The sequence below is a fragment of the Callithrix jacchus genome, chromosome 1 (assembly GCF_049354715.1).
Source record: "Callithrix jacchus isolate 240 chromosome 1, calJac240_pri, whole genome shotgun sequence".
NCBI classification, from domain to species: domain Eukaryota; kingdom Metazoa; phylum Chordata; class Mammalia; order Primates; family Cebidae; genus Callithrix; species Callithrix jacchus.
The window spans coordinates 39824875-39848772 of NC_133502.1; the positions used below are offsets into that span (position 1 = coordinate 39824875).

General features: G+C 42.3%; 2 protein-coding genes across 14 annotated transcripts in view; one reads left to right on the forward strand and one right to left on the reverse strand.

The window, feature by feature from the left end:
- Positions 1-1275: 1275 nt before the first annotated feature.
- On the reverse strand, positions 1276-22551 carry LOC144578857 (uncharacterized). The gene is made up of 2 exons (XM_078346907.1): positions 22316-22551; positions 1276-1451 (listed from the first exon to the last, which is right to left on the reverse strand). The coding sequence occupies exons 1-2, from the start codon at positions 22547-22549 to the stop codon at positions 1383-1385; spliced, it is 303 nt and encodes a 100-aa protein (XP_078203033.1). The 5' UTR covers positions 22550-22551; the 3' UTR covers positions 1276-1382.
- The window catches only part of TBC1D4 (TBC1 domain family member 4), a 179956-nt gene continuing 178171 nt past the window's right edge, over positions 22114-23898 (forward strand). For all 13 annotated transcript variants that reach the window (XM_054252393.2, XM_008981661.5, XM_078346490.1 and 10 more), the window contains exon 1: positions 22114-23027. In XM_054252393.2, the coding sequence (XP_054108368.1) occupies positions 22530-23027 (498 nt within the window). In that variant the 5' untranslated portion in view covers positions 22114-22529. The remainder of the gene's footprint in view (positions 23028-23898) is intronic.

Genomic DNA, 23898 nt, shown 5'->3' on the forward strand with positions numbered 1-23898 from the left:
TTAGAAATGTCAGACACAAATTTTTGTAAACTGTCAACCTGACAGATTGGGTTTTGAATTTATAGCTTTTATATGTTAAGTACCAATTATTAAAACAAAAATAAACTTTGTGAGTAATATCTGTGTACAAAAATTATCTTCAAGAGAACAACAAAGCTCATATCAAAATGACACCAGAACTGCAAAGGAAACAACAGAGTGAAAAGGCAACATATGAAATGGGAGAAAAGAGTTGTAAATCTTATATCTGATAAGTGGTTAATGTAAAAAATACATAAGGAGCTTCTTCAAACCAAATTAAAAATGGGGTTTGGGCATGGTGGTGCATGCCTGTAGTCTCAGCTACTGAGGTAGCTGAGGCAGGAGGGTCGCTTGAGCCCAGAACTTTGAGGCTGCAGTGAGCTGTGATCACTCCACTGCACTCCAGCCTGGATGACAGAGTGAGACTCCATCTCTTAAAAAAAAAAAATAGGCAAAGAAGTTGAACAGACACTTCTCCAAAGAAGACATACCAATGGCCAACAGGACTCAGAAATGATGGTCAACATCATTAATCCTCAGGGAAATGCAAGTCAGAACCACAATGAGATAGCACCTCTCACTTGTTAGGATGGCTAATGTCAAAATAACAAAAGGGAGCAAGTATTGGGGAGGATGTGAAAAAATTGGAAGCCTTATACAGTTAGTAAGAATTCAAAATAGTGCAGCTGCTATGAAAAACAGTAAGATGCTCCTCAAAAACCAAAAATAGAAATACCAGCTGGTTCAGCCATCCCACTTCTGTATATTTATCTAAATTAAAGTATTAAATTATCATTATCTCAAAGAGATATTTGCATTCTCACATTAATTGTAGCATGATTTACAATAGCCAAGATGTGGAAACAACCTAAATGTCCATTGATGGATAATTTGATTTAAAAAACATGGTATATAGGGCCGGGTGCAGTGGCTCACACCTGTAATCCCAGCACTTTGGGAGGCCGAGGCAGGTGGATCACGAGGTTAAGAGATCGAGACCATCCTGGTCAACATGGTGAAACCCCGTCTTTACTAAAAATACAAAAAATTAGCTGGGCATGGTGGTGCGTGCCTGTAATCCCAGCTACTCGGGAGGCTGAGGCAGGAGAATTGCTTGAACCCAGGAGGCAGGGTTGTGGTGAGCCGAGATCGTGCCATTGCACTCCAGCCTGGGTAACAAGAGCGAAACTCCGTCTCAAAAAAAAAAAAGAAAAAAAAAACATGGTATATAATTACAATGAAATATAATCCAGCCTTTAAAAAAGAAGGAGACCCTACTATGTGTGACAACATAAATGAACTTTGAGGACATTATGTCAAGTGAAATCAGCTAGTCTCAGAGGGACAAATACTTCATGATTCTACTTACATGAAGTATCCAAAATAGTCAAATGCACAGAAGCAAGAAGCACAATGGTGGTTGTCAGGGGCTGGAGGGAGATAGAAATGGGGAGTTACTATTAATTAATTAGTTATTAATGGGTATAATATTTCAGTTGTGCAAAATGATTAAGTTTTAGAGATCTCCTGTACAACACTCTGCCTATAGTTCACAATATTGTATTGTACATTTAAAATTTTAACAGCAGAGATCTCTTGTTGAGTGCTCTTATCATAGTATTTTTTTTGAGACGGTCTCACTGTGTTGCCCAGGTTGGAGTGCAGTGGTGCAATCTTGGCTCACTGAAGCCTCGACCTCCCAGCCTCTAGGGATCCTCCTGTCCCAGTGTGCTGAGGCTGGGACTATGGGCACATACCATCATGCCTGGCTAATTTTTTTTTTATGTTTTGTAGTGACAGGGTCTCTTTGTGTTGCCCAGGCTGGGAGGATCACATGAGCCCAAGAAGCAGAAGTTGCAGTAAGCAGAGATCAGGCCATTGCACTCTAGCCTGTGCAACAGAGTGAGACCTTTACCTAAAAAAAGAAAAAAAAAAGCATTCTTATACACTCTTCACACTTTCCTCTTCCCCTCTTAAATACTGCAGTGTATATTGTATATTTTCTAAGAACAAGGAATGCCTCAACTAACCACAGAATCAATATTGAAATCAGAAAATTAACACTGCTACTGTCACCTAATCTTCAATTCTTATTCCATTTTTGCCAGTGCCCCAATGATGGCAGCAGCCCATCTGGAGTGGCTGCCTCAAAGATGCTGGCTGCAATAGGGGAGGCGTGGCCAAGATTGCACCTCTGTGGGGTGGCAGGAGCCCCATCCCCTATCAAGTTCACAGGACTGGAGGCCTGCATTTCTGGGTGCAGCTGTAGCCACCCAGTCACGGCTCTGGACCTGGGCATTCCTGTGCTCTCAGGGACCTGGCAAGGCCCTGCCCCTGCAGGCTTGAAAGTGCTGGCTCCCAGTGTCTGGCCTCTCTCTGCTCCCAGCACCCACTCTGGTGCAGAGCAAAGTTGTGACCAAGCCTGGGTGCTGTTGATACCTGGCTGGGTGTGCATGTGATCAGGGCTGTGCTAACCTGTCAGCCCCCTGCCACCTCCAGACTTTGAACGGCAATGAGAGCAAGAGGGAAGCTGGACGGGGAGCTGAGGGCAGCTCAGCAAAGGTTTGCAGGCACCCTTTGGCATGAACAGCCTTGGCACCTTGGACAGCATGTTGATGGCAGGAGGCAGACAGGTTCCTGGTGGGTCCCCAGTGAAACCCCACCTTCAAGCCAGGAATGGCCTAAAGTCTGGGGGTCCAGGCTGCTAGTTCGGGGTGGAGTCTGCAGTCCAGAGTGAGAACATAGGGTGCTTTTCCCAGCTTGCCCATGGCTTCCCATGAGCCAATCAGCATGCACTTCCTCTCTTCTGAACCCGTAAAAACCCTAGATTCAGCCAGACTCACACAGACCTCAGGACTTCCAACTGCCAGAAGGAGCTACCCACTTTGGGTCTCCTGGGAGTTGTTCTGTTGCTCAGTGAAGCTCCTCTTCACCTTGCTCACCCTTCAGTTGTCCCCATCCCTCATTCTTTCTGGACTTCAGGAGAGAACTCAGGATCCATTGAATGACGGGACAGAAAGCTATAACACAAACAGTGCTGAAACACACCCTTCCAGCCCCTACCACTTGTCACATTGTAGGCGGCAAGAAGGAGAGAGGAGTCCCAGACCTAGGGGCTCCCCCAGCCAGAGCTGTGACACCCTCTTTGGGGCTCTGCAGATCTTGGTGTCTCCAAGCTTCTGGATGCCACCACATTCCCCTTGTCCAGATGCAAGTGCCCACAGCAGAAGCTGCATGCAGTACATGTGGCCTAACTGCAGTCTTGCTTGGAGCCAGCACCTGGAGCTGCCCACCCCACCACAGCAGCTGCCATGCTTGGCCATATGCAGTGGCCGGACCCCACACTTGCTCACCCACATATCCCTCACTGCTCCACACCTGGCTCACCCTTGGCAGGTGTGGGATCCAGGCCAGTAGTGTGAGCCGAATGCAGCCTGCTGGGCTGAGTGGGTGGAATAGGCCCAGTGGGTGCAAATAATAGGCAGACAGCGCTGCCAGGAACAGAGGTTTCCAGGTGGTAGAGTGACACCTCAAGGATCCCGTGACACCAATAATGCACTTTATTATAAAAGAAAATCCAAGATGATATGTTACATTCAGTTGGCCTGTGTCTTTAACCTTGTTTATTCTGGAGCAATTCCTCTGTCTTTCTCTGTTTCTTATAGTACTGACACTTTAAAAAGAGTTCAGGTCAATTATTTTGTAGAATGTATCTCAGTTTAGGTTTGTCTGGTATTTCCTCATAGTTAGGTACAGTTTTACATCTTTGGCAGAGGTGAGATTGTGTGTTTCTTAGGACTTTGTATCAGTCCATAAAGACTTATTTTTTGAAAAGGTATTATTTAATTATTTTGAAGGGAGGACCCGAAATATGAATCTTTGTATTGCTTCAGGTATCTATGCATTCAAAAAATATTTGCTTTTTGTTTTTTAAAAAAGTGTTTACAGTGCCTCTTCCGCTTTCTCTATTTCATTACAGGTAACTAATTTTGATACAGAATACTTGAATCACTTGTAGAGCTGTCGTGCTAATATTCCATTCGCTCAGAAAGTCTCTGAACTGGGGTGAGAGTTGTTTTTGCAATATGTCAACAAATGCACTAAAAAGGATTTTATTTCTTAAGAGGAAAAGAGACTTCATTCCAGCAAACAGTTTGTAAACAGGGAGACACAGCCTTCTGTACAAAACCAAGATGTGTTCTGAGGGAACAGAGAGATGTCTTTTGTAGAAACAAGAGAACGTTTCCACCCAGGTTCCCAATTTGATCTGCTATGCAAATGAGGGATGCAAACTTGTTTAATTCTGATTGGTTGATGCTCCTTTAGTTCTGATTGGTCAGTGCAAATCACAGCCTACTGCTTAGGTCCAGAAGGCGACATAGGATTTTTCCAGCAGCTGTTGATTCAGTTGAAATAAACAGGAACAGATAGCTATGAAAGTCCCAAAGTTAGGTGAGCATATGGGTTTTCCGAGAAAGCAGAATGTGAATGGGACCTCTAGTAGCAGATGGCCGCTTTGCTGTATTTTGAATTTAGGCCCAGTGAGCTACTCAGGAACTGTATCGAAGGACTGGCCCTTTCAGGGTTCACAAATAGATACATTATAAATCATGATTTTTTACTCTTCTTAAATATTACGGTGGTTTAGAAGACTATTTTCAAGACAAGTCACCTTTGCCTCTATTTAAAAACATAAAATAGCATATAACCTTTGCGTGGAAAAATATTTTTTCAAAACGTTGCATCATAAATTGAATAATTAAGGCACTGATTCTGCTCTCAAGACATAAATCATTCATATTTTAGATATTTTTACAGATACGGAAATATCAGCATTTTAAGGATATTTCTTAGGCTGATTGCTCTTTCAGCTACGAGCCTTGTGGATTTATTCAGCTGTCCTCTATTAGCCAGTTCACATGGGTTACCTTGCAGTTACAAACAACCCTCTTTGTACAACAACTGAACCTTCAGTTCCAGTTAAATGTCTCTCGCAGGTTAACTCGGGTTCTGCTCCAGTTGTCTTCATTCCGGGACCAGCTGCTATTGTGGAATCGTAAGTCTTGTGGCACATGGAAAAGAGAAGTGGTAAATCCACTTGGTGGATCTTAAAATTTTGGAGGAAGTGAAAACATCACTTCCACTCATATTCCATCAGACAGGAAGTTATATTACTGAGCTCAACAAAAATGAGGCAGGAAAATATACCACTCCTGCAGAGAGAAGAAAATATTTTTAATAATAATACAATTTACTCCAAAATGCCTCTACCCACAGCAACTTCCAAGTTTCAGTCTATTGGGCATTGTTGCTGGTTCTGTAGCTTTCAAGTTTCACTCTTGCTTGTTCATACCTTGTGAGCTACCTAGTAACTATAAATTTCTTTTTGCTTCAGTTGGTTAGAGTTTGTTTCTGTTGCTTGCAACTCATAACGCTGTCTGATACAGAAAGTTAGGTCTGGGCCAGGTGCAATGAATGGGTCACACCTGTAAACCCAGCCTTTATTAGGCCAAAGAGGAAGGATCACTTGAGCACAGGATTTCAAGATTAGCCTGGGCAACATAGCGAGCCTCTTGTCTCTATTAAAAAGGAAAGAAAGAAAAAAGTGAGGTGGGGTCTGGTGTCCCTTGTTCATAATTAATGAAACATGAACAACATTCTGAGAATGAGAGGAGGAATGAGGTTGAATTGGGAGCTTGTAGAAAGTGTTAAATGTTTTGAACAGCTGCTTAGGAGAATGGGAAAGGTAATTAACAGGTGTGTAAAAGGAAGGACAACCTTATTAAGGGCCCTGCTGAAGCTAACAACCATAGATTTGATGAGGAAACTGGCTAATTATGCATCGCCTAGAAAACTGTGATGTTATTTATTTTGAATTTTTAAAAGAAAATTTCGGAAGTTAAAAACCTGGACATTATCGGCAGAGTGAAATCAGCATCTACAAAATCAGTGACTTTGGCAATAGTCATAAGAGTGAATGAGATAGGGTAATTATTTAATGCCTCAGGTTGCTTTTCTGGGTTGGATATGATGAAAGCTAGTTTTTAATGAACTTAACCTTTTTTTTTTTTTGAGACGAAGTCTCGCTGTCACCCAGAATGGAGTGCAGTGACACGATCTCGGCTCACTGCAACCTCCACCTCCTGGGTTCAAGTGATTCTCCTACCTCAGCCTCCCAAAAAGCTGGGATTACAGGTGCATGTCATCACGCCCAGCTAATTTTTGCATTTTTAGTGAGACGGGGTTTCACCATGTTGGCCAGACTGGTCTCAAACTCCTGGCCTCAAGTGATCCATCCGCCTAGGCCTCCCAAAGTGCTGGGATTATAGGCATGAGCCACCATACCTGGCCCAAATTTAGCCTTTTAAATATGAAAATCTTGTCAGCCCAACAGAGCTTGCAAGTTACAATGCCATTTTACATTGAAACAACTTTATTTCAGAGGTGATTTGATGGTGTGATTCTCCAAGGAAATATTTATGGATCTGCAGGCATGGTTCAATATTTGAGGATCACTGAGAACATTGACACATTGCTGAAAATCACTTTAACATTTGCCCCAGTATTTCTCAGTTAATTCTTCCTGGACAGATATCTGAAATTAGTAGTAATTCTGCATTATTCAGATTTATATTGTGGGCAAGAGATGGCACTATATACCTTGAAGTGGAGGTATAGCATCTATTAATTTCCATATTTCAGGCAGAGCAAAATTAAAATATCTTTGAGACTTCTAATTTCTCCATATGAGCAGAATAATGAGCTTTCTACAATGGGACAGAATACCAATAGGTCAGCACAGAATTACTGGGATATAATACACTAGAATGCTATTAGGATTCATCACATAGATTTGAAGATATCCTATTGATTGATTGACTGATTGTTATTTTTGAGATGGAGTTTTGTTCTTGTTGCCAAGGCTGGAGTGCAATGGCGTGATCTTGGCTCACTGCAACCTCTGCCTCCTGAGTTCAAGTTCAGCCTCCTGAGTAGCTGGGATTACAGGCATGTACCATTATGCCTGGCTAATTTTTAGTAGAGACAGGGTTTCTTCATGTTGGTCGGGCTGGTCTTGAACTCCCAACCTCAGGTGACCCACCTGCCTCGGTCTCCCAAAGTTCTGGGATCACAGGCGTGAGCCATCTCACCCAGTGAGTCTTTGAAGATACAGTGAGTAAAATCGTAGCCCCTCTCATATAACTTTATATGTTAAAATCCTATTGTAAGTTATTTGGAGAAATGGTTGATTCTAGGGCTAGTGCAGGCAAAATATAAGATGAACCTGGAACATCTCATAGTGCCAAAAAGCAAAGAAATGCTAAAAAGAAGAGAAAGAAAAAGTGCGGCACAGGAGTCAACTTGAAGGACCTCCCGATGCCAAAGCTGAAACAATTTGAAAATAAATAACATGGTATTGCTTTACGACCCAAGTATAAAATAAATATTCATTAACCCAAAGTGATATAAATAAATGATTGAATAAATGAATCATTTGGGGAGAAGGGACAAATATTCCTTACAGAATATTTTCAAATATTATATAAACATAGTCTTGTTCCACCTGGAGGTAGGAAGAACTTATTCCTCATCCTCCACCTCTGAGTGCGGGCTAGACTTAGTGATTCAATTCCAAAGAATAAAGCATGAAAATGGAAAAAATAGTAAGTTTAGAGGAGAGGAACCTGTAAACCCTATTTTAACCAAGCAGTCAAATTTGGTATCATAGGTAATAAGTCATGTTAATGCAGTAAATCCCCTGAACGATGTAATGAAAAGAAACTAGGACTCTGGAGAAATGATGGATTCAGAGTCTAGGGCAGGAAATGTAAAGAAGAACATATTGTCAAATTGATTATTGTAAAAGAAATCCAACTGCCCAAAGGTGGGATATTTTAAACACCAGTGATATGGTTTGGCTGTGTCCCCACCCAAATCTCATCTTGAATTGTAGCTCCCATAATCCCCTTGTGTCATGGGAGGGACCCAGTGGGAGGTAACTGAATCATAGGGGTGGGTCTTTCCCATGCTGTTCTCAAGATAGTGAATAAGTCTCAGGAGATCTCATGGTTTCACTTCACAAAGGGGAGTTCAAGCTCTCTCCCCTGTTGCCATGTAAGACATCCCTTTTCTCTTCTTTCATTTTCTGCCATGATTGTGAGGCCTCCCCAACCATGTGGAACTGTGAGTTCATTAAACTTGTTTCCTTTATAAATTATCCAGTCTCGGGTATGTCCGTATTAGCAGCATGAGAATGGACTAATATAGCCAGTAAGGATAACAATATAATATCTTCAATAAACTGAAATACACCAAATATGTTTAAATCTTGAATTTGCAATAACTGACTATACATTTGATATTAAGGAAGTAATATTAACATTTTTAGGTGTGAGAATGATGATTATGTTTATTTTTAAAAAGAGTCATTAGCTTCCGTATTCAGGAATTTTGAAATATTTATGGATAAAATATGATATCTGAAATTTAATTTACAATGATACAAGAGAGAAGGCAAGTCAGTGTAGTATAACTTATACCCCTGACCATAAGTTGGTTGATGAATAAGACACATAAGTCTGTCTACTTATATGTATGTTTAAATTTTCCATAATGATAATAAAATTTTGCAAGTCTTAATGAATTAATGGAACAAGGAAATGATTTTCCATGTTGAGAGAAAGAGAAACAATGTATTTCTTCCATAAAATATACAACATTGCCTATAAAGTGATTTTGCCATAAAAACCAAAACAAATACAAAAGGAAACAAAAAAAAATTATACCCTCAATCTGATCAGGATTCTAGCTCTTTGCTTTCTAATGCTATAGTTACTAACTATCTGTGGCTATTTAAATGAAATAAATGAATTACAATGGAATAAAATTAAAAATTTGGTTCCTCAGCTACACAGGTAACATATCCCTGGCCACATAGAGAGTGTGTTGGATAGTGTATAAAACATGTCCATCATGGCAGAGCATTCTATTGGACAGGGCTTAGGCACTTTCCAGGACATATAAGGACAGAAGGATATATTAAATGACACCACTGGGAGGTAATTACCAAAATCTTGACAACAAGAAACACCATATGATAAACAGGCTAGTTTCTAAAATTCTTTTTAATGCAAAACAAAAGATATGGTGGGGGAATCAATAGATTAAAAGAGAATTAAGAGAGACATGGCATGGTGGCTTGTGCTTATAATCCCAGCACTTTGGGTGGCAGGATGATGGTGGATCACTGAGGTCAGGAGTTCAAGATCAGCCTGGCCAACATGGCGAAACCCCATCTCTACTAAAATTACAAAAATTTGCTGGGCATGGTGGCACATGCCTGTAATCCCAGCTACTAGGTAGGCTGAGTCACTAGAATTGCTTGAACCTGGGAGGCAGTGGTTGCAGTGAGCCAAGATCATGTCACTGCACTTCAGCTTGGGTAACAGAGTGAAAACACTGTCTCAGAAAGAAATAAAAATAAAATAAAGTGGAAAGTCAGCAATTTAAAAAAAGGAATTAAGAGATATATCCATCTATTGCAATGCATGGAATTTAAATTATGATTCAAGCATAATGTAAAAGCAATTGTATAGCAATTAGAGAAAGGTGAACACTAGCTAGAAATTTATGATATTAAGTTGTATTTTAGGAAAAAGCAATATCAAATTGTAGTTTTAGGAATGACAATTATATTACAATTTAAAAATCATTACAGCTGAAAGGAAGGATATGAGGAGTATGATTTGCTTAAAAATCACTGGGGAGAGGTGAACGTGGTTGGAGGTATAGGTGAAAGATTAGCCATTTATTAATGATCCTTAGAGTTGGCGAAGGAGCTCATGATATTATTGTCTTTTCTGCATGTGTGTGAAAAAATTCCATAGTAAATATTTTTAAATCCTAAGAATTTACCATGTATTATGAAAAATTAAAAGACATTTACATTTTTAGTTTACAAATGTATTTGTTCATAGTCCAATGTGGGAAATGAAGATATATTATAGAGCAGTTTTTATCATGCAGCTGAGCTAAACCATACATACTGCCATAATTGAAGTGTATTTTGAGCCAGATGACGTACTTTTTCTGTTTTGATTAGTGATACGTGAACTGGTTAGCAGCTTGCTTCATAATTACACTGCTAGTGAAAGATGCTTATTTGACTCTATCAAATTTCCAAAAGTAGCTTTACAGTCAACTCATTGGGAAATACTAATTTGACTAAAATCTTTAAAATCTTTTTTAAAAATTGAGTGAAAGATAGGACAGAGGATTGTGTTAAGATGAACATAATACATAATCTATACATTTTTTAAAAAGCCCCTAGTCATGTTGTACAGTTGAAGCAGGAATTGTTGCTTGACTATATGTGAAACATAAAGCTGTGAAATAATAAAATAGTCGTTTTTGTAAAATACCTTATGCATTTTATACCCATTGTTAAAAGTTCAAACAATATCATTTAACAAATAAATGATTTCCTTCAACCTCCATTTCAGTGGTCCTACAGCTAGTGGTCACAATTTTTAAATTATTATTTTACGATTCCATCCGAAAATGGAAACACCTGGGAATATTGGGCCGGCCTGCCTGCCTGCCTTCTTTCCTTCCTTCCTTCCTTCCTTTCTTCCTTCTTCCCTCCCTCCCTCCTTTCCTTCCTTCCTTCCTTGCTCCCTCCCTCCTTCCCTCCCTACCTTTCTTCCTTCCCTCTTCTCTTCTTCTCACCTCTCTCCTTGTCTCTTTCTTTTTCAGAGTCTCATTCTGTGGCCCAGGCTGGAGTGCAGTGCCACAATCTCAGCTCACTGCAACCTTCACCTCTCAGGTTCAAGCAATTCTTGTGCCTCAACCTCCCAAGTAGCTGGGATTACAGGCGCCCACCACCACGCCAGGCTAATTTTTGTATTTAGTAGAGATGGGGTTTCGCCATGTTGGCCAGGCTGGTCTTGAACACCTGACCTCAAGTGATCCACCCAACTCGGCCTCACAAAGTGTTGCAATTACAGGCAAGAGTCACTGTACCCGGCCCAGTATTTCACATTTAAATTAATAAGACACAGAACTGGTATATATAAATTGAACATAGCCTTCTCCCCATCTGGTTAATACTGAGTATTCTTTATGCATTTATGGTATTTGATTTACAAATACTATTACATCTCCTTTACCTTAAAACCTATACTAATTATTCTCTATTTGCTCATCCAGATACCTTGTCTGCCCTTTTCTCCCTTGCCTTATGCCTTGGGTCAGTGTTGTCTGAGGACTGTATACTGGGGGTATACCAGGAGAAGATGGAAATCAGGGCATGTCTCCTCTGTCCCCTTCCTGCTCATTGCTGTGTCACTGGCATTAGCTGTGACCTTTCCCAACTACAAGTTCTGCTGGGCAATGACCCCACTGGGTTCCAATGACGTTTCCTGCTCTTGGCTTTTTAGTCCTAGGGCCAATAATGGTTTCCCACTGTTGTAAGTCTCCCAGCACCTTCATATTCTCTCTTTGTCTCATCAGTTCTGCCCATTCCTTGGTTAAGAGTTCTTTCATTAAAGACTTAATTTTAACTCACTTATGGTAATTTTTTTTCTTTCTGAGAACCTGACTGATATGACAATGTTGAAAACTAGCCCAGTGCTTTGCATTCTCAAAAGCACTGGTGCCAACAATTTTCTGCTTCCATTAAGGGTTCTCATTAAATAACGCCATGATATAGGTGCGGGGGGCGGAGGTTCCAAGGTTTCATGTACATTTCAACTAAGGCTGAAAGTTTGGAATTTTAATTTTGTGTTTTCACTATGTGCTAATAGCTCTCAATTTGTATCTTTCACCCAGATCTGTCTCTTAAATTGTTGAACTCCTCTGATTTCTTTGCTCTGATATTCCAAAGATACTAAAAATTCCAAATGCAATGCCGAATTCCAGTTCATCTCTTCTATACCTTTTAAGCAACTTTATCAGCCTGCTTCCTGTCTGTATAAAGTGAGGAGCTCTTTTGTAAAAAAAAAAAAAAAATTTAAAGACAGGATCTTACCGTGTTGCCCAAGCTGAGTGCAGTCACATGATCGTGACCCACTGCAGCCTCAAACTTCTGGGCTCCAGCAATCCTCCTGTGTCAGCCTCCAAAGTGCATAGTACTGCAGCCACTACACTTGGCTATTTATTTTTTATTTTTGTACAGTTGGCGGTCTTAATGGTTTTGCCTAGGTTGGTCTCAAACTCCTGGCCTCAAGAGATCCTCCAACCTTGGCCTCCCAAAGTGCTGGAATTACAAGTGCGAGTCACCTTGTCTGGCTCAGAAATCTCTTTACAGTCTGAATATTCATGGTCTCTCTTAGTCCCGGGGTGGCCATACTTTTGCTGACTCAATTCCTTTAAGAATTTGGGGGGCTTTCTGTATATCAGACTTGATTTCACTCCATGCTCCAGAAGCCAAACCCATGATTAGTTTCAAGATAGGCTTTTCTTCTTTAGGTTTACTTGTTACTAGTTTTGAGGTCAGGCTTCCATGCCACTCCATTTTTAAGCTTTCAGGACGTCATTTTGTTCAGCAGTGGAAACACCAATTTAATTCTCTAGAAACCTTTAAGATGTGCCTTACAGCCATACTTTGATTTGATATTTATCCTTAGCTATTTTTTAAATTTTGAGTATCTTTTATTTGCTTGAGAAGTTGGAAATAAGAGATAGCTTATCTTCCAGATGGACAAATTTTAAACCTCTATAATTCTCTAAATTCAGCTTGAAAATTGGCCAGTTGTTTCATGAGTCCATCTCTTTCTTAAAGTACCTTATTCTACACAGCTAGTGTAAACCAGCTGACACTCTCAATCTTCTGCTTGAAATATTCTTACTCAAATCCAAAAGTCCATCAAGTTATTGAGTGAACTATTTTTCCAGTTCCTGCAGGTGATTCTTGTACCACTACATGACATGGGTTTTTTAGCTTCTACAGCAGTGTCTTCAGGACTTTTTCCAGTCTCCTGTAATTGTTTTCTTGCTCTTTTTTCCAGCTTCCACTAATAGTTTCCTTTCCATCTGCCACATAATCTTGGAATCAATGTCTCATGTTCAGAGTGTTGTTATGGCACCATCCCAGTTCTATACACTGTATAATGCTGTAGCTGCCTTTCACTTGTCTGTGTTTCTTACTGGACAAGCTTCATGAGAATGGCAAGAATGTTCTCAGTCCCTGGACCATAGTAAGTATTCAATAAATATTAATAAATAAATAAGGTGATTCTTCATTCCTAGAGACCTTTTAAAGGTGTCATTGCTTAGTGTTACCTAATCTCTATTACCTTAGTAATGAGTACTCTATTTCAGCTAGTCTCTTCTTAACTATTCTCTTTAGTATGGTCCCTATCAGAGTACAACCTGTACACACATGAACAGTGGTTCTTATTTGAAGCAGAATCTACCCATCTACAAAATGTGATTCCTAAAACGGATTCTTAATGTATGCATGAGTCAGTGTTCTCATCTGTAAAAGAAGGATAATAGCGGTACTTTCGTGATTGTTGTCCAGATGTTTGCTACAGAGTAAGAATTCAACAAATGGTGACTATTGTTATTTTTTCATTTTTGCATTCATACAGAACAAACTTGTAACACAAGCTGCTTCTAAAAAAATAGGTAGCTGGGGAAAGAAGTGGAAAGGAGACTTACGTTTTTCACTATACATATTTTTTGTAGCTTTTGAATAGTATACCATCTGCATATATTACCTATTGAAAACAATGACTGAGCTGGGCATGGTGGCTCACCCCTGTAATCCCAGCCCTTTGAGAGGCTGAGGTGGGCAGATTACTTGAAGTCAGGAGTTCGAGACCAGTGTGGCCAACATGGTGAAACCCATCTCTACTAAAAAATTCAAAAATTAGCCAGGCGTGGTGGTGCCTGTAGTCTCGGCTACTCGGGAGGCTGAGGCAGGAGAATCATTTGAATCCGAGAGGCAGAGGATGCAGTGAGCTGAGATCGTGCCACTGCACTCCAGCCTGGGTGACAGAGTGAGACTCTGTCTCAGAGAAAAAAAAAAAGAAAAACAACAATGCCTGATTTAAAAAGTACTACATGTATGCATGTTCATTTTAATTTCTATTATTAATAGCTTGCGTGACATATTTTAAAAACAGCAAGAAAGACTTGGAATAATTCATCCATGACAAATTTAAGATAGATTTATTTGTTTTTTAAGAGCCCATTAGAAATAGCAATTAAACAAGAGGTATTCTTATGGGGGGAAGATTTTACTGTGGCATGAATACCGCTTTTAGTCATAAAGGTTTTCATTAGGTTAAAGAGAAAATAGTCAATAATATCAATATAAGTCCACATAATTCTGAACAGCATACATGTGAGGTTTCACTTAATGGTAAAGTGTATAGTGGAGACAGTGTTTGATCTTTCCACATGAGTACCCTCACACAAATAGCAGTATTTCACAGCTTGTGGTTTATCTCACACGCTTTGCGGGTGTGAAACTCTAGCCTGAAAGCATGCAATGAATAAATGTTTGCTTTAACTTTATGTTTCCCTTCACACTTCAAACAGGTTTTATGACAACAGAGTTTTCATATCGCTCAAGACCTTATATGTGAACCACATAGACTTCTGAATTATGCAGTAAGATAAAAATGGGTATTGGTAAAATCACACCAGCCTTTAGTGGGGGAAAAAAATCACTTCCTCTCTAGAAGTGTTTAACTTCTGAAACTAACTGATTCTGTTATTTGATGTTCAAGAGATTTCTAAATCAATGCATTGACCAGGCACTTATTAATCACCCTCTCTGTGCCAAGTATGTGCATTTGATTAGCAATTAGTTGCTCTGTATTCCATTAATTCTCTGCAATATTCCTCTTTTATTTATTTATTTATTTATTTATTTTGAGACAGTCTGGAGTGCAATGGCATGATCTTGGCTCGCTGCAGCCTCCGCCTCCTGGGCTCAAGCCATCCCCCCACCACAGTGTCTCAAGTAGCTGGGACTGCAGCACACATGTCACCCTGCCCAGCTAATTTGTGTATTTTTAGTAGAGACAGGGTTTTGCCATGTTGTGAGGCTAGTCTGTAACTTCTGAGCTCAAGCCATCTACCCATCTTACCCTCCCAACCTGCTGGGATTACAGGCACGAGGCACCACTCCCGGCCAATGTTATTTTCTTCATCCACTTATTTTGTACTTCAATTTCCTCATCTAAAATAATGGCACTTTTAGATTTCTTGTCATTCATTTATCTGCCAGGGCCATTAGGAAGCAGCACGTGTTTGGGGTGTAGGCTGAATTAAATGAATTACCTAATTTTTGTCAAGACATCTTAAACAGTGGCAAAAGACAAGACGTGATTAATTTCTCTGAATATTCCATGAGTGCTTGGAGAAAACAAATCTGTATTTTTTCTTTTTTTGTGTCCACAAAAAATAATGATGAACTGGAAAAAATATGTGAAACATGTTGGACAAAACGCTGCTATCCCTAATATAGGGAGACTCTATAATTTGACCTCAGTTTTAAAAGTAGGCAGAAGATAGGAGCATCAGATCCTTCAAGGAGAAATGTAGATGATCAATAAACATGAAAAGATTATTGATTATTTGCTGTTTTTTCCTATTGTTTTCCCATTCTCTATTTTCCTGATTTTTGGAGTTATCTTTACTAAATTCCTTTCTTTTCTTCTTCTTTTATGTAGCAAGCACAAGCAGTCTTGCTTCTTTTTTTAAAAAAATGACAAATAAACCTGTAATATATTTATGATACTGAACATGGCTCAGTTCATTTTATGGCTCATTCCAGTTATGATATTGGAATGGCTACATTGAGCTAACTGATATATACAATATCTCACATAATGATTATTTTGTGATGAGAACACTTAAAATTACTCTTAGCATTTTTCAAGAATGCAATGTATTGTTATGACTATAATCAATGTATTGTACAACAGATTTCTTGAATTTATTTCTTATATCTAACTGAATTTTGTTACTTTTGACCAATATCTTCCCTAACCCCCCTTTCTCCAGCCCCTGGTAACCACATTTCTACCCTCTACTTTTTTTTTTTTTTTATAAGATGGAGTCTTGCTATGTTGCCCAGGCTGGAGTACAGTGGTATGATCTCAGCTCACTGCAACCTCCACCTCCCAGGCTCAAGCAATTCTCCAGCCTCAGCCTCCCAAGTAGCAGGGATTGCAGGTGCATGCCACCACACCAGGCTAATTTTTGCATTTTTTGTAGAGACAGGGTTTTGCCACATTGGCCAGGCTGGTCTTGAACTCCTGACCTCAAGAGATCCACCCGCTTTGGCCTCCCAAAGTGCTGGGATAACAGGTGTGAGCCACTCTGCCTGGCTCTACTCTCTACTTCTACAGAGTCAGCATTTTTGTGCACTGAATAATATAAAATACATAAGGCATTTTCTTTTTATTGAACACAGTTAGAAGTTACCCTGAAGCTATCTCCATAGGTGGCCATGAGACTCAGGCTTGGCCAACCAGAATATTGAATATTCTTGGTACCATGATTTCTCCAAGAAAGGACATCTAATTAAGCTGAGCCAATCAAACCCATTCAAAACTAAATTGAAACTTTTTCCTGGGCAACCAGGATGGAAGTGTTCACTTTTCTGCTGTGAGTGGAGCTGTAAGGATGTTAATGTGGAGCTGGTACAAGCTTTTGCAACCTCAAAGAGAGAGGAAAGAGCCTAGTTGTGGTAGGTTTATGGCCAATCCTGATGCATACCTGTTAACACACAAAAAAATTAGAATGTGCTAGTCTCTAATTGTGGAGCAGTAAGAATTTCTTCTAATGGTAATAGGGTGGTCCCTTGAGAGTCTGAGAATCTCTGACCTGTCTGATTCCTCTGCACAGACAGGCTACTAAGAGCATCAAAGTTGAGACACACTGATGTGTATAATACTGACCTTACAGGGTTTCTTTGCTGGCTGAGGGTCAAAGGGAAAACAGTGTCAGTAAATTCCCAGTTAACATGCTTGCTAATATTTGAACTGAGATCAGCCTTTGTAGTCCAGTCTACTTTAGTGACTAAAAATGGGGCCAACAGAGAGGAACACAGAACTTAGATGTGAAGAAGGACTGGGTCCGTGAATCCCAGGGATAGTTTCCATTTTCACTAGTTCAAGGCTGTTTTTATTATTTTCTTAACTTCAATTTCTCCCATGATGCACATAAAGTTAGTTTGGGCTATGCCAGACTCCACACTGCTTTTCCAGAATGGCTGATGAAAGTTTTCCACTCTTTGTTGTTTAGATGAGACAGCTTTCCAGTCAGCAGCTTTTGTCTCTAATCAGGGAGTTCATTCCAGGTCCTAACCTCTGTTAGCTTCATCTATAATCTTGCATGAACATGAAAATATGGTCCCAGCTACCCACCCGTATTTCTAGATCTGACAGCCTCATAAGCTGTTGGCTTTCACTACCACTGACCATTGTGGTTTTGGCCTAACTCTTCACTTCTGGCATCTAGAAATCTTTCCTTCTAGTTTTCATAGTTGCTTAGGTTTAAAAAAAAGTTATCTAGTATTTTCCTGTTTGGTGTGTGGGTGGATGGGAAGCCCTTCTGAGTCAAACCAATCTTTCATAGTAGCTAGGAATTTAATTATACTCAGTATTCTTTGCCATCTTTTCTCTCTGCCCAACAACATTTTTTTTGGTGGGGGAAGGGGAATTTCCTTCTGGAGGCTTCTGTCTTTCAGCTTTAGGCTAGTAGGCTGGGTGGGATGATTTCTAGACCCCCTGTAGGGCTGTCCATCTGAGCCTTCGCTGCTTGTCCTAGTAGGTGTAGCCAGTGCATCAGCGAACATAGTCATTGCCTTGTCCTCGTTCTGACTGCAAGGGCTTTTTGGTTCACTGACTCTGGCTTGTTTCTGTGCTCTTCCTTGGCTGCAGGATGCTATATCCAGTGCTCCCTTTGCCATGCAGGGCATTTCCAGAGGCTGTTTAAGGTCTGCTGCCTAGATACCCCTCCTCTTCTTCTGCTCCCTCTCCATGATGGGCATGGGGGAAATGCTGAGGTCTGGCAAGAAAGGGCAGCACAAGCTTCTGCTCTGGAGATCTCTGTCCCACTCCTCTGACTTAATCAAGAGAGATAGAGCCCAGGTCCCCTCCCTGGAGATCCACAGGACCGGAACCCTCTTATTCCCATTCTTTTCCTTTATCTCCCATGTTAGGGGAAATTTTCTTTAGTGTCTAGGGCATGAGAAACCAACTATTGGAGCATGTAGTATATTCTGAATTTTTTGCCTGTCTTGCCAGGTCCTTGGGTTTTGCCTGAAAGCTAAGAATGGACTCTTTTGTTCTCTGTGTTCTGCTGTGTCATCCTTTCCCTGAAGTGGGAAGATGGAATGCCCTGCTGCCTGAACTGAGGGAAGGTCACAGGGAACAATGAGGAAAAACCCTGTGAATATCTTGACATTCTGTTAATCACAAATGCTTGGGTTCTGTGTGTCATCCCCAGCCAGAACTCCACTACAGTTTTTGGGAGGCATTCTATTATTTTCTAGTATGTTATAATTAGTGGATGGATATATTTAGTAGGTTAACCTGAAAGTAGCTAATTAAATCATTTGACATATCCCCTGCATTATATCAAAAATCCCTCTTTAATTTCTTAAATTCTAATCTGCTATTTTTTTTAACTCAATCCATTCACTCAGTATTTATCATGTACCTAGTAAGTGTCAGCTACTATGTTTTTTGCTGGAGGAAGGTATGAGACAAACAAATAATCCCTTTGGAGGAACCAATGACTCACATGTGTGGGAAAAATAATCCCTTCTCTCAAGATGCTCTTGTGATGGTGGAAATGCAGACAAATCACCCCAAAATTATAAAGAATGATAAGAGTTATAATAGTGAAATGCATAGAAAAGGGGGCAAAGAAGAGAAGCTCATTAACTCTGGCTGGCAAAGTAAGAAAGAACTTCACAGAAGAGATGACTCTTGAATTGGGTCTTGAAGAATGGGTCTTCAAACAGAGAAGGATAAGAAATGCAAGTTGGGGGGCAGTGGGAAGAAAAGGCAACTGGGGAGAGGAAAAAGCTGGTAAAGCCCCATAAAGACATGAACATGTGCCATGGGAAGAGTGAGACTGTGGAAGCGAGAGTAGGGAAATGAGGAGCAAAAATAAAATAATTAGAAAGATTTGAGCTTTGGGATTTAGGAAATGTATATCCATTTATTTAGAGGCAGAATCTGGCTCTGTTTCCCAGGCTGGAGTAGAGTGACAGGATCTCAGCTCACTACAACCTCCACCTCCCAAGTTTAAGAGATTCTCCTGCCTCAGCCTCCTGAGTAGCTGGAACTACAGGCACCTGCCACCATGCCTGGCTAATTATTTGTATTTTTAGTAGAGACGGGGTTTCACCACATTGGTCAGGCTGGTCTCTAACTACTGACTTCAAGTGATCACCTGCCTCGGCCTCCCAAAGTGCTGTGATTACAGACGTGGAGCCACCACGCCCAGCCCACTTATTGTTTTCTAAATTTTAGTGATCAAATATATAATTGGGGACTTTCACGTGCAGGTAATTTTGTAAAGCTCTGTAAGTGATAAGAAACTAATAGCTTCTTATGTATAGTTTTTCCATATTTTAAGAAGGCGGTAAGAAACTAATAGCTTACCATCTAATTTGTATGTGTAATAAGTCAAATAAATGTATGAATGATTTTAAAACAATTTATATAAAACATTAAGTGCTAGGGTATAATAACTTTATTCTCAGGATAAGATAGATTAATAACACATTAGAAAACAACCCACAATCTCAGTGGCTTAGTGGAACAAAAATTTATTTCTTACTCCTGAGGAGTCCGCTGCAGGCTGGGAGATTCTCCAGGACAGCTGTCTGACGTGTGTTGGCTCAGCCTATGGGGCTACTCTGGTCACAAGGCACCTCTACGTGAACACGTCTCCATTATGACCACAGGAAAGAAGAGTGGGCAGGAGCCTCGACTACTGGCAAGTAAATACTTCTGCCCAAGTCAGTTCTGTTCACATTGCACTGTCAAAACAAGTAATATGACTGTGGCTAACTTCAAGGAGGGCAAAAAAGGACTATCCGCCCAGGTATGAGGATGCAGAGAGGGTCAGGCAGTAAAAGTGCTCATCAGCATACAGAAAGATAAACATAACAATAACAATAGAAAGAATGAGGGGCATTCCCAAGCAGAAAGCAATCATACTTAGCATGTCATGTAATAAATGGCAATTCTGTTTTTCTGTCAATCGGTGAAAGGGCATTCTTTGTTACTTCACTTTATTATGACAGTAGAAACTGGCTTGCTAGAGCTATTAATTCAATCCTAGCTCCCAAGCTGGTTGATTTTGTAGAATCTACAGGACTTCCATGCTTTCTTTATATTTTTATTCCTTTCTTTTATATATCTCAGATATGTAGTCTAAGGAAATGGAATCTGGGTAAGAGTTTTTGGTAAAGTTCTGGAAAGTATCAGTCTATCTTCCAATAAGTTTTCATTGCTTCTTTGAAGACATGCGTCTTTTTGAACAAAGGTTTTTTTTTTTTAAGTGGTTGAACCAAATGACTTAACCTAATCAATTAGTAATGTCTCCATCTTGGAACTTAGATGACAAAAACAAATAGTTTTTGTTTTTGTTTTTGTTTTTTGAGACGGAGTTTCACTCTTGTTACCCAGGCTGGAGTGTAACGGCGCAATCTCAGCTCACCGCAACCTCAGCCTCCTGGGCTCAGGTAATTCTCCTGCCTCAGCCTCCTGAGTAGCTGCTATTACAGGCACGCTCCACCATGCCCAGCTAATTTTTTGTATTTTTAGTAGAGACGGGGTTTCACCATGCTGACCAGGATGGTCTCGATCTGTTGACCTCGTGATCTACCCGCCTCGGCCTCCCAAAGTGCTGGGATTACAGGCTTGAGCCACCGCGCCCTTTAGATGCCTATTAATAAGACAGCCGTCGGGGTGCAACCAGAAATTCAGCATAGGAATAATGGCAGTTGGTCATATTGATCTTAAATAAATACAAGGGAAAAAATGGTCCCAGGGCTTTACAGAAAGTGAGAACTCATTAAACAACAAGAAACCTGAATTTTCATTCTTCTCGTAGGCACTTAAGAGAAAGTCAGGAACTTGTGTGTCTTTCCTATTTATTTCGTCTTTACCTCTTACCCAATTCTTAATTATAATTCAGTAAGAGTAAAAAGAGAAAATACTTGTCTACCTGTTTTAAAATTACAAATATCAAATTATTCCAAACCTTTTTCTAGTTCTTTGGAACTATGTATTACCGTATATATATAAAAGAAAAAGAAATCTCTACATCAGCTCTCAACTGGGGATATAAAATGAAATATGACTTTTCCATATTTTAAGAAGTTGGCTGCTTTCAGAACTAGGAAGATTCAAGTTGTCAATACCGTGTTTTAAAGTGAAGTTTGGAATTGGAATTTATAATGTTGTGATTTAAAACACGGGCTTTTTTGAGATTATTAGGAAGGAGAATTCAGAAATTACCGTGTAGGCTTTAGGAGGAACTGAAACCAAGCAAATACTGTTTAAAAAAAAAAAATCCCAGTTCTGCATTGCGAGTGGCCCCCTCTGTAGGGGGCAGCAGAGACGCCAGGAGAAGACGGAGATCGAGGCGACCCAGGAGAGGCCAAGCGGGTCCGGGCAGTGCCCGCGCCAGGCTGTGGGCTGCGGTCCCAGGGGCGGGGGTCGGAGGAAGAGGCGGAGAGGCGGCCTCAGAGATAAGCGTTTGCTGGCGACGCTCTCCGTGGGTCGGACGGGAGGCGGGGTAGCAGCCGGATTAGAGAAGCAGCTTGGAAGGAAGGAAGGAAAGAGCGAGGGAGGGACGGGAACGGCAGGAGGAGGAGCAGCGAGCTGGGCTGCAGCGGCGGCGGGAGGAGGAGCGGCCCCTGCGAGGCCACGTTTTGTTTTTGTTATTTTCCATTGGAGTAGTTGTCTGAGGCCTTTCCCGAGGACAGACCGCGCCGCAGCCCGGCAGTCCCGACCTTCCAGGTGACAGCCGGTCACCCTGGTAGGAGTCAGCTCCGCCCCAAGTCACCCCCTCCCGCCCACAGCCCCATTCCCCGCCCAGCCACCCAGTGCCTGCCCGAGGCGAGCGCGGCGGCCACAGCGGGGCGGCAGCGCTGGGGCCGGCGGCAGCGGGGACCGTCGGCGAGGACCTCTGACCCTGCAGACCCGCGACGGAGGAAGGGGAGGTCCTGCCCGAGACGCCAGCCCGAGGAGGAGGATGCCCGTTTGACCCGCCCCCGCCTACCGGTCCGGCTGCCGGGCGCGCTCACCTCGGTGACCGCCACCGGAGCCTCCGAGCCGCGCCCCTGGAAGTGCCGCATGGGGCAGGGCCGCTGAAGCACGGAGTTCGGGGTCGCGCCGCTCCTAGGAGGGCGCGAGGGCCGGGTACGGCAGTTGGCACAGTTTCGGCGGCGCCTTCTGCGCGGGAGTAGGGGGCGCGGTGCGTCCGGCCGGGCTCCGCCGTGCCCTGGCGAGCCTTGAGTTATGGAGCCGCCCAGCTGCATTCAGGATGAGCCGTTTCCACACCCCCTGGAGCCCGAGCCGGGCGTCCCAGCTCAGCCCGGCCCCGGGAAGCCGGGCGACAAGCGGTTCCGGCTGTGGTACGTGGGAGGGTCGTGTTTGGACCGCAGGACCACGCTGCCCATGCTGCCCTGGCTCATGGCCGAGATCCGCAGGCGCAGCCAGAAGCCCGAGGTGGGCGGCTGCGGGGGCCCCGCGGCCCGCGAGGTGATCCTGGTGCTCAGCGCGCCCTTCCTGCGTTGCGTCCCCGCGCCGGGCGCCGGGGCCTCGGGGGGCAGCAGTCCGTCGGCCGCGCAGCCCAACCCGGCCGTGTTCATCTTCGAGCATAAGGCGCAGCACATCTCGCGCTTCATCCACAACAGCCACGACCTCACCTACTTTGCCTACCTGATCAAGGCGCAGCCGGACGACCCGGAGTCGCAGATGGCCTGTCACGTTTTCCGCGCTACAGACCCCAACCAGGCAAGACCCGGGCTCGGAGGCGTGGAGGGGGGGGGCGGGCTCGGCCTTGGGGGGTCGGGGAGCAGGGCGGAGGAGCAGGGACCCCACTTTAAGGACCGACTGAGGTTTGGCTGCTGGTGCGCGCGCTCCACGTGGCGCGCTCGAGCGGTGGCTTATCCCTTTTCCCTGACCTTGGGAGTGGGAGAGAAAGCGTTCGGGGACTGGGCGAGCGGCGGGAGCGGCTGGTAGGCTGCAGGGACCGGAGGGAGAAGGATAGCGGTCCCGGGATGGAGGAGGAACTGGCGCGTCCAAGGAGCACGCGTGGAGGAGCGCGCGTCCCGGGAGGACAGCGGTGTCTTGAGTGTGACCAGAAATGACTTGCTTGCAGTGTGTGTACGCGCGCGCGCGTGTGCGTGAACGCAAGAGAAGGTTGGGTTTTTAGAGGTCCTCACTAGTTCTCAATTGCGGTCAAATACTTAACCGGTTTGGCTGGTCGCGTCATCGTTACAGCAGCACCTGCAGGTCTGCGATCAGGGAGGCAATTTCGGAGCCGGGCTTACGGAAAAGTTACTAGACATTGTCAAATTGTCTCCAAAGTAGGATTCTACATTTGGATATTGAAGGGAAAGAATCCTCTTTTTTTTTTTTTTTTTTTTTTTTTGGCAGTTTTTAACACAGGTGTTGGAGTTAGTGTAGTAGAAGAGGTTGCTAATATCATTTTTTAAAATGTTTCCCTTTTGTTTTTAATATTTTTTTTTCCCGCATCTTCTAAGTCGAATTATCAAACAGTAAACTTTTACTTCCTTAAAAACAGATATAGTCCTTATAGAACAGGAGGAGGAAGACTTGACTATACAGTGATTGTGCCTTTGCAGGCTTTTCTCCCTTTAAT